Source organism: Oncorhynchus kisutch, linkage group LG29, assembly GCF_002021735.2.
Source record: "Oncorhynchus kisutch isolate 150728-3 linkage group LG29, Okis_V2, whole genome shotgun sequence".
Taxonomy (NCBI): Eukaryota; Metazoa; Chordata; class Actinopteri; order Salmoniformes; family Salmonidae; genus Oncorhynchus; species Oncorhynchus kisutch.
In genome coordinates this window covers 2,333,221-2,351,486 of record NC_034202.2, presented here as the reverse complement: position 1 = coordinate 2,351,486, position 18,266 = coordinate 2,333,221, and the positions used below count along the sequence as shown (strand labels likewise).

The following is an 18,266-nucleotide window of genomic DNA, read 5'->3' as shown; positions in this document are numbered from 1 at the left end:
CTAAGCACACAGACAAGACAATGCAGGAGTGGCTTTGGGACAAGACTCTGAATGTCCTTGAGTAGCCCAGGCAGAGCCCGGACTTGAACATCTCTGGAGAGACCTTTAAATTGCTGTGCAGTGACGCTCCCCATCTAACCTGACAGAGCTTGAGTGGATCTGCAGAGAATAATGTGAGAAACTCTCCAAATACTGTTGTGCAAAGCTTGCAGCGTCATACTCAAGACAAGAAGCCTTGATGCTGTAATCGTTGCCAAAGGTGCTTCAACAAAGTACTGAGTAAAGGGTCTGAATACTTATGTGAATGTATATTTCACAATTTCTAAAGACCTGTTTTTGATTTGTAATAATGGGTTATTGTGAGTAGATTGATTAGGGAAAAACCCTTTCAAGGCTTCTGAATACTTTCTGAATGCACTGTATAAATGTAATATATTAAGTAATGAGATTAAGAATGATTACCTGCTGCATTCAAAGGTAACCAACCTACACTGCTAGACTAAACTTTACTTGCGTCATCCTTGTGGTATTGATAAACATGGTAATGCTTTCACTGATTGCATATGAAGGAGGATAGTTCCTACACGATATAATGCTCTTTTTGTTATCCAACTGGTCTTGTGTACATTCTGTCATCATTTGAACCCCGTTCATTGCTGCTCACAGCAATATTTTACTTTACTTTAATACTTACATGATTTAAAGCTTTCATCAAGTGTCAAAGGAATATACTTAGGTTTTGGGTTATTATAAGTTGAGGCAGTTTTACAAATGAAAGTATCAGTTAATTATTCAGTATCAAGATGTTTATATTTATTGAAACGACAGAAACTCTTACAGTTTGTGCCTTTAACCAGTTAGCAAAGAGGACTGACTGAAAACGCGAACTTGATTGATCATACATCCCGTGCAGAACATTTAGGGTTTTTCTCCACTGGCCCACCCTCCTGTACCACAGCCAAAGCACACACCTTCATATACACATTGGCACTCACATACAACCACCCGCAGCTAGTTGAGGCTGGCAACCGTGCAACACCGGTCCGTTAACTGTGAAACAGCTGTATATGACGGCGCGGCACTGCATTGGATGCTCTGATTTAAAACGGTTTATACATTTAGCTACATACATGTTACACCTGGATACGGTTGACCAGAGGACGACTGATGGAGACAACAACAGTAGGAACGAGTCAGTTCGTTAACGTTAGCTAGGTAGTATATTAGCTTGCCAACGTTACGGTTAGTTGCTACGTCTCCCACTGCCCAGCTGTTCTCGCAGCTAACGTTACTTAGCGGTAGTAACCATATTAAATTACTTGCACATCATACTATCTACAGTAGCTAGATATTGTTAGTTAGCTACCTGCTGTATCACAGAGTATCTCAACCTTTGCCTGAATCGTGCTGCTTAAATGGATGCACTTTTAATAGCTACCTAGCTAAATGCATTGCTGCTAATTGATTGGATAGAGGCTATTTTTGCATGAACGATTCAAAATCTAACGTTACAGCGTTAACAACTAACGACGTTAGGCGAACTAGCTAGCTTGCTAGTTACTAAATGCATTATTGATGTGATGAGTCCAGACATTACCCTTCGCTGGCTAGCTATGGACGTAGCTATTTTCACAACGTTAAATCACCAACATAACATCGTGCACACTGAATGTAACACTAGCTCATCGTTAAGTTATGTAATAGTGCAACGAGCAATGCCCTGCTTGTGTCACTGCAAAGACTCGCGTGTGTCCTGTTACAAATTACTGCACTGATTGTCGTTTTTCTCAATACCCCTTCATTTTTGTCAAAAACGATTTGTCTAATTTTAAGACATATAGGCAACTGCTGTCAAGTGGACTCGGACTTGACACAAGCCGGACTGTTCTTTAAGGTGAGTACATGTCATATTCTGTAGCCTAGGTCGCTCTTGCTCTGGGGATTTGAGATGCTTTCTCACAGCATCTTGAGTTGAAAGTGCTTTAAAAAAAAGTCCAATGAAAAGAAATGACAATGAAGCAAATTGTCAACAACAAAAAAAATCGACTTCCAGCTCCAGTCTGATGAGGGAGCTATTAATTTGAATGGAACCTAGTTGACTAGAAGGCATACACCCCCTTGCACAGTTGTCACATTTTGGTGTCCTGATTGCAATGTCAGTGCTATCAACTTTCCACTTGATCCTGACATGTCCTAATTCATTGCTGATGACATTTGAACCAAATACAGTTATTCACTTGGGATGGAAGAGGTGCAGGAGCTGTCTTTTTTCCAAGTCGGTGCATGAGACTATGTTCACCGAAGTTCACAAATTACATTATGCTATAGAGACCTTTTGATTATTCACTGTAAATAAGTCTTATTCCATTGAGGTCTAGTAGCATATCAGACAACAATAACATACACTTAAAATTTACTATACAATACTGACTTCAAGAGTTCAAGAGTTTGCTAATGTAATTCAATATTACATTTTTATAAGCTCTCAAATTTATAAACATTAATAAACAAAAACCCTTTGTACCAAGACTAAATAAAACACTGATAAAGATATGGAATACCTCCATGAAATGCCACTTAAGTATTGAGTGCTACAATTCCTAAAAAGCAAAGGCATCCGTGCTATCAAGAAGATATACGGTATAGGATCAAATAATAGTTTTAACAGTAGTACATCTGGTCTTCATAAGGAATGATTTGAAATGGTTCAGTTGGTTCAAGAACAGATCAGCACATTATAAGCAGAGGTAATTCATAAAGGCAGCATTCAAGTATACAGGCATCTTCACATAATCAAGCAATAAGGCCCAGCGGGGGTTACTATTCCACGGCTAAGGGCTGTTCTCAAGCGCGACACAACGTGGAGTACCTGGAAACAGCCTTTAGACATGGTATATTGGCCATATATCACAAACAACCCTGAGGTCCCTTATTGCTATTATTAAGGCTTTGTGACCTTTTTCATAGGCTTACAAACACAAGCATATCAGTATCACTGTACACTAGCACCTACAAACAAGTTTCATAAACAGATTAGGTCTAGTTAACAGAAGGACCCTGCGTGCCAGGACTGACATAACATTAATGATGTTAAACAAGTCACTGTCCAGGTGCTGAAGCTCCAAGCACTTTAACTGCTTTTTTGGAGGAGCTGGCCATGGTGCTGAAATGCAGTGAAGAGAGGGAGGACTGGTGTGTAAAATAGGTTGAACAGACAATTAAAAAAAATGTATTCTTATTAGCATATCATTTTCCAATCACTTAGATAAAAAAACAATCTTCCCACTTTCGCCTTATCATATCAAAACAAGCTCCACATTGCTTTGTGTGTTCTTTGGCAGGGCAGTCGGTTGTGTTGGCGTGTCACCTTCCTTTACTCAGCCATGTCTTCACATATGGCAAGGGGTGGAACAGCAGCAGTGGTTGATCGTTGCGTTTGAGGAAAAGCAAATTGGAGAGGTAGCTCACTGCGAGCGCGTTTCACGATGTCATTCATGCTACTGAATGCACGCTCGCATTGACTGGTGGATATGGCGATGGTTTCTACTGCTTTCATCAGAGGTGACAAGGAGACTAGCATTTTTTTGTAGCTTTGGAGTCCTTGAACTCATGGAATCCCTGAACACTCTCCGTACCATCTACTCTGAACACCTCGCACAGGTGTCTCATTGCATTGTCTCCTAACAGAATGTCCACCTCTAGGCTTGGGCGGTATCCAGATTGTCATACTGACCTTGTGCCATACCGGGATATTCGGTAATACTGGCACTGAACACAAACCCCACTGATGGGCTGTAATCCGAAGGTTAGCAATACTAACAAGTACATGTAAAATCCCATAGAGAATGCTAACAAGCGCATTGCTAACATTTTGTACAGTTTCTGACCTACACTACTCACACAAAACAAATATTAGCCAGTATTGCTCTTCATCTAGGAGGGGATTTTCTGCTTTTACCAAGCGGTCTAAGGCACTGCATCTGAGTGCAAGGGGCATCACTACAGTCCCTGGTTCAAATCCCAGCTGTATCACAACTGGCCATGATTGGGAGTCCCATAGGGTGGCACACAATTGGCCCAGCGTCGTCGGGTTTGGTCCATGTAGGCCATCATTGTAAATAAACATTTGTTCATAACTGACTTGCCTAGTTAAATAAAGGTTAAATAACAAATTCTAATAAGTGAATGTTTGTTTTTGGAAGAAGCTAACCACTTAGTTAGCTAACTGCCTACTATATTAGCAAACTAAACACACAACTGAAGAGCATTTAGCACATTTTAGACGGTTAACTTAATAGTTATAAGATATCACCGCATTCTTATCGGCAGACTCAATAGCCTTGGCTTCTCAAATGACTGCCTCGCCTGGTTCACCAACTACTTCTCAGAAAGAGTTCAGTGTGTCAAATCAGAGGGCCTGTTGTCCGGACCTCTGGCAGTCTCTATGGGCGTGCCACAGGGTTCAATTCTCGGGCCGACTCTTTTCTCTGTATATACCTGTATCAAAGATGTCGCTCTTGCTGCTGGTGATTCTCTGATCCACCTCTATGCAGACGACACCATTCTGTATACATCTGGCCCTTCTTTGGACACTGTGCTAACAAACCTCCAAACGAGCTTCAACGCCATACAACATTCCTTCCGTGGCCTCCAACTGCTTTTAAATACTAGTAAAACTAAGTTCATGCTCTTCAACCGATTGCTGCCCGCACCCTCCCGCCCGACTAGCATCACTACTCTGGACGGTTCTGACCTAGAATATGTGGACAACTACAAATACCTAGGTGTCTGGTTAGACTGTAAACTCTCCTTCCGGACTCACATTAAGCATCTCCAATCCAAAATCAAATCTGTTATCGGCTTCCTATTTCGCAACAAAGCCTCCTTCACTCATGCCGCCAAACATACCCTCGTAAAACTGACTATCCTACCGATCCTTGACTTCGGCAATGTCATTTATAAAATAGCCCCCAACACTCTACTCAGCAAATTGGATGCAGTCTTTCACAGTGCCATCCATTTTGTCGCCAAAGCCCCATATACTACCCACCACTGCGACCTGTGTGCTCTCGTTGGCTGGCCCTCACTACATATCTGTCAGATATGTCAGGTCATCTATAAGTCTTTGCTAGGTAAAGCCCCGCCTTATCTCAGCTCACTGGTCACCATAGCAACACCCACCCGTAGCACGCTCTCCAGCAGGTATATTGCACTGGTCATCCACAAAGCCAACACTTACTTTGACTGCCTTTCCTTCCAGTTCTCTGCTGCCAATGACTTGAACAAATTGCAAAAATCTCTGAAGCTGGAGTCTTGCATCTCCCTCTCTAACTTTAAGCATCAGCTGTCTGAGCAGCTTACCGATCACTGTACCTGTACACAGCCAATCTGTAAATAGCCCACCCGACTACCTCATCCCCATATTATTACTTACCATCTTGCTCTTTTGCACCCCAGTATCTCGACTTGCACATCATCATCTGCACATCTATCCCTCCACTTTTTTTTTGTTTTTTTGTCACATACACATGGTTAGCAGATGTTAATGCGAGGGTAGCGAAATGCTTGTGCTTCTAGTTCTGACAATGCAGTAATAACCAACAAGTAATCTAGCTAACAATTCCAAAACTACTACCTTATAGACACAAGTGTAAGGGGATAAAGAATATGTACATAAAGATATGAATGAGTGATGGTACAGAGCGGCATAGGCAAGATACTGTAGATGGTATTGAGTGCAGTATATACATATGAGATGAGTATGTAAACAAAGTGGCATAGTTAAAGTGGCTAGTGATACATGTATTACATAAAGATGCAGTAGATGATATAGAGTACAGTATATACGTATACATATGAGATGAATAATGTTGGGTATGTAGGGTACTGGATCACTACTGGCTGTAAGGGGGGGGCTTTGGATCACTACTGGCTGTAAGGGGGGGGCACTACTGGCTGTAAGCAGGGGGCTTTGGATCACTACTGGCTGTAAGGTGGGAGTCACTGGCTGTAAGCAACCTGTTGGTTGTTGTTCTTCGGAGGCCGCAGCGGGATTTCTTATAAGCATCCGGATTAGTGTCCTGTTCATTGAACTCGGCAGTTCAAGCCTTTAGCTCAATTCCGCTGTTGCCTGTTAATCCAAGGCTTCTTGTTGGAATATGTATGGACACTGTGGGGACCACGTCATCAAAGTACTAATTGATGAAGCCAGTGACTGATGTGGTGTACTCCTCAATGCCATCGGATGAATCACGCAACATATTCCAGTCTGTGCTAGCGAAACATTCCTGTAGCTTAGCATCCGCTTCATTGTACTTCCTGTTTGAGTTTTTGCTTATAAGCAGGAATCAGGATCGAGTCATGGTCAGATTTGACGAGGGATAGCTTTGTATGCGTCTCTGTGTGTGGAGTAAAGGTGGTCTAGAGATTTTTTGTTCACCTCTAGTTGCACACTTCAAACAAATTTGTCATGTGCCGAATACAACAGCGTGAACTGCTTAAGAAAATATTTACTAAATAAACTAAAGTAAAAAATACCATTGAAAAAAAGTAACACAAATAACAATAACGAGGCTATATACAGGGGGTACCGGTACTGAGTTGTTGTGCGGGGGTACAGGTTATTTGAGGTCATTTGTACATGTAGGTAGGGGTAAAGTGACTATGCATAGATAATAAACAGGGAGTGGCCGCTGTGTAAAAACAAAAGGGGATGGGGGGTCAATGTAAATAGTCCGGGTAGCCATTTGATTCATTGTTCAGCAGTCTTATGGCTTGTGAGTAGAAGTTGTTGACGAGTCCCGGTACTGCTTGCCATGCGGTAGCAGAGAGAACAGTCTGACCTAAATAATTCATTTCCGTTCCTTAGGCGAGCTGGCTTGCTCCTGACTTGTTTAGAATAACGTCAGTTGATAGTGACAGAATCACACATTACTGTTTTGGGGCGGCAGGGTAGCCTAGTGGTTAGAGCGTTGGACTAGTAACCGGAAGGTTGCAAGTTCAAACCCCCGAGCTGACAAGGTACACATCTGTCGTTCTGCCCCTGAACAGGCAGTTAACCCACTGTTCCTAGGCCGTCATTGAAAATTAGAATTTGTTCTTAACTGACCTTGCCTAGTTAAATAAAGGTCAAATAAATGTTTTTTTAAATAAACTTCCCAAGTCAATTTCTTCACCTCCTCGGCTATAGAAAATTGTAGCGCAGCCTCTGAATGTCATAGATTCCAGCCAAAGATGTCCCATATGCGTCGGAGTCACATCTTTCCCTGGCATTTTACAGCTTGTTTCTAAGCACAAAGCATTGCGGACTAGAGATGGATCACTTTGTATAATAAGGTAGTAGGTGCCAGGTGCACTGGGTTGAGTGTGTCAAGAACTGCAACGCTGCTGGGTTTTTCATGCTCAACAGTTTACCATGTATATCAAGAATGGTCCACTACCCAAAGGACATCCAGTCAACTTGTAGTCAAGTCAACATGGGCCAGCATCCCTGTGGAACGCTTTTTCCACCTTGTAGTCCATGCCCCGACGAATTGAGGATGTTCTGAGGGCAAATGGGGGTGCAACTCAAATATTAGGAAGGTGTTCTTAATGTTTTGTACCCTGTGTAGGCTCCCACACAAAGCCCTTTTGTTAGTAGCAGAAAGTGGAGACTTTTTTAAATGAATTAGGCCTTGTCGAATTGGCTTACATTCAGCACCAATTCACTGTTCATCTTCTTGGCTACTGCTTCATAGTAATGTAAAGCCAGGAGAAGGTTTTCTTGATTGAACACAGTTCTCTATTGAGGGATTTTGGTCAATACAAACACTCCAACATAATCAATGAAAATCTCCCAAGGAAAAACATACATCTTATTCTCCAGATGAAACAGGAACACAATACGATTATCTTTAAACTCCAACCAAATTCACGGGTTTGTCACCGTCTTAATGGATCTTCGTGGATAGCTCCCCTCTCTTGGTGGCCTCCAGAGATAGTTTCTCATTCTTCTCCTCGCCTTCCAAAAGATACCTCCTCTCCTTTGGTGGAGCAACTACTCTTATACTTTATTTTGCCTCCCTTCTCTGCTGGTTCCCTCCTCTCTCTTGTAGGGGAAAGAGAATATGTCATATGTACCGTCAGCCGTGCTTAATTGCCTCTGGTTACCTTGACTCACATGCCTGGTTGGGCTACTATCCGTGAGCCCAGCCTGCCCTCTGGTGGTCCTTCCACAGAGGTCAATTACTCTGATAAATAGCTTCATTATGGGCAAAGAAACATTTGTTTTTATTAAATCAATTATAGCAGTAGCAAGCTTACTTCATCTTCCCGCCGTCTCTCTCAAACTGAACAGAACATCTGTAGGCCTAGTCCATGCTCACAGATATTGCATTTTCTTTTCTGGACAAATAAATAACTATTTTCGGAAGAAGCCTTTGACTCGTTTCCTGAAGTGCCACTGTACACAGCACAGCCATTAGTTAGGCAGCACAAAAGGGTTTACATCATCAAGAGCAGGCTACGGCTCATGATTGGGAGAGCATATCCATTACAGTGTGTAATGCAGTGTAGCTCAGTTTTATATACACCATCCCAGCAGCGCAAAACCTCGAAGGAAGTACATTTTCTTAGAAATCTAGCTTTGCCATGTGCTTCTCCGAGCATGCTCTTCATATAGCCTAGCATAGGCTATGGATCATTTGATTGAGACCACACTAGGCGTACTTGATATTGTGTGCAAATCAGGGATGAGGGGTAGCATCAGACACCGATCTGTATATAATAAGCAACTATTTCTCAAACATTGAGCAATATGACATTGAATCGATTACAAATGACATGACCCTCTTCTGGAGTAAAATACTAAACCCATCCCCTGACTGAAATTGAAAAAGCATGACCATTCCCCATTTTCTTCCGGGTAACAATTGTGTACATTTCGACCTCTTTCTAAGGTCGAAGTCTTTCTGCTTGGCTCTGATGTGATTTGACAACTTGGAACAGTGCATCCTGCACATTCTCAATCTTGAACAGTCTACTGGCACACATACGCCAGAATCACAGTGTAGTGGCAAAAAATAACTGGTATGCAGTTCCCCAACAATTAGAGGTGCCGGTTGTGAGAGCAAAATTGCAAGATTATGTAATAATACTTTTATTGCATCAAATGGTTGTTTTATGCAACAGATTAGAGGGTTCTTATAACTCTATTGTGTCTGTGTTAACTGAAAGTGGGCCTTTGGGAGTTAACACTGACAGGAGATTTACGATGTCTTTTGGGTTATAAAACCTAAAGAAACTGCATTCCAGAGCATGAGTTAATGTTTCTGTTCTCTATGGTACCAGGGAGAGATGACCCCAGGGCCCGACCCTGGTCTCTACACAAAGATAACTGTTTTTACAGCAGATGCTGTCTGCTGTGAATAATAATTATCTGTCATACAAATCTTAACCTTGTGACCCATTCCATCCATCTGTTGTTCGCCATGTAGACTGAAAGGGGTGTTTCTTGGCTATAAAATACCTTTGCACTTTTGTCTGGGGCTCTCAACGAATCATTAAATTATGGATGGTTTCACTCAGTGATGTTGGATTGCCCCTAGCTATACTGAACAAAACTATAAACGCAACATGTAAAATGTGGGTCCCATGTTTCAAGAGCTGAAATATAAATCCCAACAATTTTCCATATGCACAAAGTGTATTTCTCTCAAATTTTGTGCACAATAATGTTTACATCCCTGTTAGTGAGCAGTTCTCCTTTGCCAAGATTATCCATCCACTTGACCGGTGTGGCATATCAAAAAGCTGATTAAACAGCATGATTATTACACCGGTGCACCTTGTGCTGGGGGCAAAAGGCCACTCTAAAATGTGCAGTTTTTTCACAACACAATGACAGATCTCAGGTTTTGAGGGAGCATGCAATTGCATGCTGACTGCAGGAATGTCCACCATAGCTGTTGCCAGAGAATGTAATGTTCATTTCTCTACCATAAGCCACCTCCAATGTCATTTTAGAGAATTTGTTAGTACATCCAACTCTGCTTCCAAAAAAAGGTGCCACATTTTTCTGTAAAATTGGTTATACCTTTTCTGTAAAATAGGTAGTGCTTGAGCTGGTTGCCCTTGACCACAGTTAGCCTAAGTGTTAGACAGTGTTGAGCCCTTTGGTCATTTGGTAATGGCAAAAGAATGCTCTCACACAAGAAGTTTCAGTGTGTGTGACCTGATCTTACACTCTCTCACACGTACACGCACACACCTTGTAGAATGTATGCACTGGTTGGCAAGGCTCATGCTTATAGCCAGAGCCTGATCACTAGAGCTTGACAGGGATTTTATGCACTGGTTGGCAAGGCTCATGCTTATAGCCAGAGCCTGATCACTAGAGCTTGACAGGGATTTTTTGGACAGTTTAGAGCACTTTGGTTGTTTGATGATGCAGAAAATACATGATACATATTACCTACAAAAAAATAATAAATGACAAAATGCCCTTTTAGTTTTACTGTTTGTATTATATGGCCTCTGTCAAGTCAAAGATGCTTTTGTTTTACAGGGGTGAGAGGCAGGTGTCATGACTGGGGCAGAGGATGACATCCCATTGGGTGAAAGGAAGACAGTCACAGACTTCTGCTACCTACTGGACAAATCCAAACAACTCTTCAATGGCCTACGGTCAGCCTGTCTGTCTCTCTATCTGTCTGTCTCTTGAGGCCTCTGTATTTGTGTTTTTGACTGTTAATAAGTCGTTTTGAATTGTTTAATTGGCCTACTTTTAAATGATCTGACATTCAATGCAGTAAGCTATAAAAAAAAAAGATTCCACACTTAGTTACTTAATAAATGGCTCGTTGACCTTTTTTTAATTTTTAATTTATCCGTTACTTTACCAGGTAAGTTGACTGAGAACACATTCTCATTTGCAGCAACGACCTGGGGAAAAGTTAGAGGGGAGAGGAGGGGGGTGAATGAGCCAATTGTGAACTGGGGATTATTAGGTGACCGTGATGGTTTGAGGGCCAGATTGGGGGCCACCTAAATGATCAGTTAGTTATTTAATAAATTGTCACGTTCGTTTGTAGAGATGGACCAAGGCGCAGCGGATGTTGAGTTCCACATAATTTATTGAAAGTGAAACTTAGCAAAGCAAAACAATAAACAATAAACTAACAACGAACCGTGACTACAGAGGTGCTACATGCACTAACTCAAAACAATATCCCATAAAACACAGGTGGAAAAAAGGCTACTTAAATATGATCCCCAATCAGAGACAACGATAGCCAGCTGCCTCTAATTGCGAATCATAAACCAATCACCAACATAGAAAAACTAAACTAGAACCCCACATAGAAAAGAATAACTACAAAACTCCCCAGTCACTCCCTGACCTACTTTACCATAGAAAAACAAAGGCTCTCTATGGTCAGGGCGTGACATAAATGGCTCATAGACGTAAATGATCAGTAAGTTATTTAATAAATGGCTCGTAGACCTAAATGATCAGTTAGTTATTTAATACATGGCTTGTAGACCTAAATGATCAGTTAGTTATTTAATACATGGCTTGTAGACCTAAATGATCAGTTAGTTATTTAATAAATGGCTCGTAGACCTAAATTATCAGTTAGTTATTTAATACATGGCTTGTAGACCTAAATGATCAGATAGTTATTTAATAAAGGGCTCGTAGACCTAAATGATCAGTTAGTTATTTAATAAATGGCTCATAGACCTAAATGATCAGTTAGTTATTTAATAAATGGCTCATAGACCTAAATGATCAGTTAGTTATTTAATAAATGGCTCGTAGACCTAAATGATCAGTTAGTTATTTAATACATGGCTTGTAGACCTAAATGATCAGTTAGTTATTTAATAAAGGGCTCGTAGACCTAAATGATCAGTTAGTTATTTAATAAATGGCTCGTAGACCTAAATGATCAGTTAGTTATTTAATACATAGCTCGTAGACCTAAATGATCAGTTAGTTATTTAATAAATGGCCCATAGACCTAAATGATCAGTTAGTTATTTAATAAATGGCTCGTAGACCTAAATGATCAGTTAGTTATTTAATAAATGGCTCATAGACCTAAATGATCAGTTAGTTATTTAATAAATGGCTCGTAGACCTAAATGATCAGTTAGTTATTTAATAAATGGCTCGTAGACCTAAATGATCAATGGTAAAAAGATGGTCCACACTCTCAGAATTAAGGTGAATGAAAATACACCACTTCTGTAATACCACATTTCTTAGTATCAACCCCAATTTGAAGAGTACAACCTTTTCAGTTTGACGTGGCACTTTGTCTTATTTGTCAACCTTTAAGGGCCATCCACACCAAGGACGATAACTATAATGATAAAGTATACATAACTGAAGGTTGGTGATCATCCACACCAAGGACGATAACTATAATGGTAAAGTATACATAACTGAAGGTTGGTGATCATCCACACCAAGGACGATAACTATAATGGTAAAGTATACATAACTGAAGGTTGGTGATCATCCACACCAAGGACGATAACTATAATGATAAAGTATACATAACTGAAGGTTGGTGATCATCCACACCAAGGACGATAACTATAATGGTAAAGTATACATAACTGAAGGTTGGTGATCATCCACACCAAGGACCATTTATCATTCTGCAGTACACCTGTCAATCAACAGATCAAAGCATCTTACTGCCCTCTGTAGTTCAATTATTAAGGTGGTAACACAGGAACATTCAGTGCTTCAGGGTGTTGTCATAGTGACGACTGCAAATAACACTTCATCATATTTCAACAACAAAAGCTGTTTAGACTGAGCCTCTTTTATGTCATGCCATTCATTGACCGCTGCATCCTGTCCTGTCCCTCCATGGACCTGGTGACCTGCCTCCTGGACTTCAGGCTCAACTTGGCCTCCAAATGCTGTTTAGACTGAGCCTCTTTTATGTCATGCCATTCATTGACCGCTGCATCCTGTCCTGTCCCTCCATGGACCTGGTGACCTGCCTCCTGGACTTCAGGCTCAACTTGGCCTCCAATGCTGTTTAGACTGAGCCTCTTTTATGTCATGCCATTCATTGCTTGCCTTGTTGCTCAAGTGGTTTGCAAGTTTCCATTTTACTAATGATTGCCCATTCATTCATTCATCTTTTTCGATGTGCAACAGTTCATTTCGCCTAGGCCTACTTTACATTTAGCAATTAGCAAGAGCTAGCCTGCTTTTCTCCATTGCTTCATTACTTCTCTTAGTAATGAGGACTCCCTGGGACCTGCCATGACCGGTTGTGGCACAGCCCGGGAATGAACCCAGATCTATAGTAACACCTTAACAAAAATCTAGACTCTGTTCCACATGGAGTATGATACCCGTAGGCCTATTTATTTTATTTATTTATTTTTTATTTCACCTTTATTTAACCAGGTAGGCTAGTTGAGAACACCTTTATTTAACCAGGTAGGCTAGTTGAGAACACCTTTATTTAACCAGGTAGGCTAGTTGAGAACAAGTTCTCATTTGCAACGGCGACCTGGCCAAGATAAAGCATAGCAGTGTGAACAGACAACAACACAGAGTTACACATGGAGTAAATAATTAACAATAAACAAGTCAATAACATAGAAGAAAAAAAAGAATCTATATACATTGTGTGCAGAAGGCATGAGGAGGTAGGCAATAAATAGGCCATAGGAGTGAATAATTACAATTTAGCAGATTAACACTGGAGTGATAAATGATCAGATGAACATGTGCAGGTAGAGATATTGGTGTGCAAAAGAGCAGAAAAGTAAATAAAATAAAAACAGTATGGGGATGAGGTAGGTAGATTGGGTGGGCTATATACCGATGGACTATGTACAGCTGCAGCGATCGGTTAGCTGCTCAGATAGCAGATGTTTAAAGTTGGTGAGGGAGATAAGTCTCCAACTTCAGAGATTTTTGCAATTCGTTCCAGTCGCAGGCAGCAGAGAACTGGACGGAAAGGCGGCCAAATGAGGTGACACACAACGACATTACTACAACGTATCCAATTTACCAGCAGAGACATTCTTCAAACAATTCTGTTGGGCAACACAGCCTTCAATCTACCACCAACCTACCGAAGCGCAGCTCAGAGTAAATATTTATTGCATTTTCCTTTTCCAAATGGGCGGTAATTTAGAATGCATAAGATACTGTATTTACAATAGCATGGCTTCTCCCTTTGTTCCTCAGTCTTCCTGCTCTTTCACTCAAACCCCCCTCTCTTTGTGTAAGCAGCTGTCATATCTTCAACCGATCGCTGCCTGCACCTGCCTGCCTGTCCAACATCACTACTCTGGATGGCTCTGACCTAGAATATGTGGACAACTACAAATACCTAGGTGTCTGGTTAGACTGTAAACTCTCCTTCCAGACTCACATCAAACATCTCCAATCCAAAGTTAAATCCAGAATTGGCTTCCTATTTCGCAACAAAGCATCCTTCACTCATGCTGCCAAACATACCCTTGTAAAACTGACCATCCTACCAATCCTCGACTTCGGGGCGATGTCATTTACAAAATACCCTACTCAATAAATTGGATGCAGTCTATCACAGTGCCATCCGTTTTGTCACCAAAGCCCCATATACTACGTACCACTGCGACCTGTACGCTCTCGTTGGCTGGCCCTTACTTCATACTCGTCCCCAATCTCACTGGCTCTAGGTCATCTCCAAGACCCTGCTAGGTAAAGTCCCCCCTTATCTCAGCTCTCTGGTCACCATAGCAGCACCCACCTGTAGCATGCGCTCCAGCAGGTATATCTCTCTGGTCACCCCCCAAACCAATTCTTCCTTTGGCCGCCTCTCCTTCCAGTTGTCTGCTGCCAATGACTGGAACGAACTACAAAAATCTCTGAAACTGGAAACACTTATCTCCCTCACCAGCTTTAAGCACCAGCTGTCAGAGCAGCTCACAAATTACTGCAACAGTACATAGCTCATCTATAATTTAGCCCAAACAACTACCTCTTTCCCTACTGTATTTATTTATTTATTTAGCTCCTTTGCACCCCATTATTTCTATCTCTACTTTGCACATTCTTCCACTGCAAATCAACCATTCCAGTGTTTTATTGCTATATTGTATTTACTGGCCTTTTTTTGCCTTTACCTCCCGTATCTCACCTCACTTGCTCACATTGTATATAGACTCGTTTTTCTACTATATTATTGACTGTATGTTTGTTTTACTCCATGTGTAACTCTGTGTTGTTGTGTGTGTCGAACTGCTTTGCTTTTTCTTGGCCAGGTCGCAATTGTAAATGAGAACTTGTTCTCAACTTGCCTACCTGGTTAAATAAAGGTGAAATAAAAATAAATAAATCTGTTCCGTCCGCTAGGGACGTTTTCCTTTATGACATCATTTGTAATCAAGGTATGATTCATTCTGTGCATATTCTGTGTAATTAGTTAGGTATTTTGTAAATAAATAATTAAACCCAATTTTGTATTGTTGATTCAACTTGTTAGCCAGGGTTCGTGAAGATAACCAAGAATTTACAGCTTTCAGATGAGACTGAAATAAGGTGACGATTAATATTGACTGCTATTGATGTAAAATATTACTAGGTCTTTAAGAGTTTATTCAGAAGACAACAGCTCTATAAATATTATTTTGTGGTGCCCCGAGTTTCTACTTAATTACATTTACATGATTAGTTCAATCAGGTAATATTAATTACAGAGAAAGGATTTGATAGAATAGCATGTCATATCACTTAATCCGGCATAGCCAAAGACACGACACAGCCTTAGAAATAAGGTTCATGAAATCAATAACTTGCTAACATCAGATAACATTCATATATTAGTCCTGTCTGAGACTCACTTAGATAATTCATTTGATGATACATCAGTAGCAAAACAAGGATATAACATTTATAGAGACAGAAATGCTTATGGGGGAGGAGTTGCTGTATATATCCAGAGCCAAATCTCTGTAATGCTTAGAGAAGATCTTATGTCAAGTGTTATTGAAGTGTTGTGGTTGTAGGTTCACTTGGCTCTTCATCTAAAGCCTTTTCTGTTGGGGTGTTTCTATAGGCCACCAAGTGTTAACAGTCAGTATCTAAATAATATGCGGTACACCACACTTTACATGATTTGGAATGGTTGGCCAGAAATAAACTGGTCCTAAACATCTCTACAACTAAGAGCATTGTAATTGGTACAAATCATTCCCTAAGTTCTAGACCTCAGCTGAATCTGGTAATGAATGGTGTGTCTGTTGAACAAGTTGAGGAGGCTAAATTACTTGGTGTTACCTTAGATTGTAAACTGTCATTGTCAAAACATATAGATTCAATGGTTGCAAAGATGGGGAGAGGTCTGTCCGCAATAAAGAGATGGGGAGAGGTCTAGCCGTAATAAAGAGATGGGGAGAGGTCTAGCCGTAATAAAGAGATGGGGAGAGGTCTAGCCGTAATAAAGAGATGGGGAGAGGTCTAGCCGTAATAAAGAGATGGGGAGAGGTCTAGCCGTAATAAAGAGATGGGGAGAGGTCTAGCCGTAATAAAGAGATGGGGAGAGGTCTGTCCGTAATAAAGAGATGGGGAGAGGTCTAGCCGTAATAAAGAGATGGGGAGAGGTCTAGCCGTAATAAAGAGATGGGGAGAGGTCTGTCTGTAATAGAGAGATGGGGAGAGGTCTGTCTGTAATAGAGAGATGGGGAGAGGTCTGTCTGTAATAGAGAGATGGGGAGAGGTCTAGCCGTAATAAAGAGATGGGGAGAGGTCTAGCCGTAATAAAGAGATGGGGAGAGGTCTAGCCGTAATAAAGAGATGGGGAGAGGTCTAGCCGTAATAAAGAGATGGGATGGGGAGAGGTCTAGCCGTAATAAAGAGATGGGGAGAGGTCTAGCCGTAATAAAGAGATGGGGAGAGGTCTAGCCGTAATAAAGAGATGGGGAGAGGTCTAGCCGTAATAAAGAGATGGGGAGAGGTCTGTCTGTAATAGAGAGATGGGGAGAGGTCTAGCCGTAATAAAGAGATGGGGAGAGGTCTAGCCGTAATAAAGAGATGGGGAGAGGTCTGTCTGTAATAGAGAGATGGGGAGAGGTCTAGCCGTAATAAAGAGATGGGGAGAGGTCTAGCCGTAATAAAGAGATGGGGAGAGGTCTGTCTGTAATAGAGAGATGGGGAGAGGTCTAGCCGTAATAAAGAGATGGGGAGAGGTCTAGCCGTAATAAAGAGATGGGGAGAGGTCTGTCTGTAATAGAGAGATGGGGAGAGGTCTAGCCGTAATAAAGAGATGGGGAGAGGTCTAGCCGTAATAAAGAGATGGGGAGAGGTCTAGCCGTAATAAAGAGATGGGGAGAGGTCTAGCCGTAATAAAGAGATGGGGAGAGGTCTGTCTGTAATAGAGAGATGGGGAGAGGTCTAGCCGTAATAAAGAGATGGGGAGAGGTCTAGCCGTAATAAAGAGATGGGGAGAGGTCTGTCTGTAATAGAGAGATGGGGAGAGGTCTAGCCGTAATAAAGAGATGGGGAGAGGTCTAGCCGTAATAAAGAGATGGGGAGAGGTCTGTCTGTATTAGAGAGATGGGGAGAGGTCTAGCCGTAATAAAGAGATGGGGAGAGGTCTGTCTGTAATAGAGAGATGGGGAGAGGTCTAGCCGTAATAAAGAGATGGGGAGAGGTCTAGCTGTAATAAAGAGATGGGGAGAGGTCTGTCCGTAATAAAGAGATGGGGAGAGGTCTAGCCGTAATAAAGAGATGGGGAGAGGTCTAGCCGTAATAAAGAGATGGGGAGAGGTCTAGCCGTAATAAAGAGATGGGGAGAGGTCTAGCCGTAATAAAGAGATGGGGAGAGGTCTAGCCGTAATAAAGAGATGGGGAGAGGTCTGTCTGTAATAGAGAGATGGGGAGAGGTCTAGCCGTAATAAAGAGATGGGGAGAGGTCTAGCCGTAATAAAGAGATGGGGAGAGGTCTAGCCGTAATAAAGAGATGGGGAGAGGTCTGTCTGTAATAGAGAGATGGGGAGAGGTCTAGCCGTAATAAAGAGATGGGGAGAGGTCTAGCCGTAATAAAGAGATGGGGAGAGGTCTGTCTGTAATAGAGAGATGGGGAGAGGTCTAGCCGTAATAAAGAGATGGGGAGAGGTCTGTCTGTAATAGAGAGATGGGGAGAGGTCTGTCTGTAATAGAGAGATGGGGAGAGGTCTAGCCGTAATAAAGAGATGGGGAGAGGTCTAGCCGTAATAAAGAGATGGGGAGAGGTCTGTCTGTAATAGAGAGATGGGGAGAG

At 41.6% G+C, this 18,266-nt stretch overlaps 1 protein-coding gene across 2 annotated transcripts in view; it reads left to right on the top strand.

Annotated features, from left to right (window-relative positions):
• The first annotated feature begins 975 nt into the window (after positions 1-975).
• The window catches only part of LOC109873669 (protein SCAI-like), a 49,756-nt gene continuing 32,465 nt past the window's right edge, over positions 976-18,266 (top strand). For both annotated transcript variants that reach the window (XM_031809559.1, XM_031809558.1), the window contains exons 1-2: positions 976-1,894; positions 10,544-10,662. In XM_031809559.1, coding sequence (XP_031665419.1) covers positions 10,562-10,662 — 101 coding nt within the window. In that variant the 5' untranslated portion in view covers positions 976-1,894; positions 10,544-10,561. The remainder of the gene's footprint in view (positions 1,895-10,543; positions 10,663-18,266) is intronic.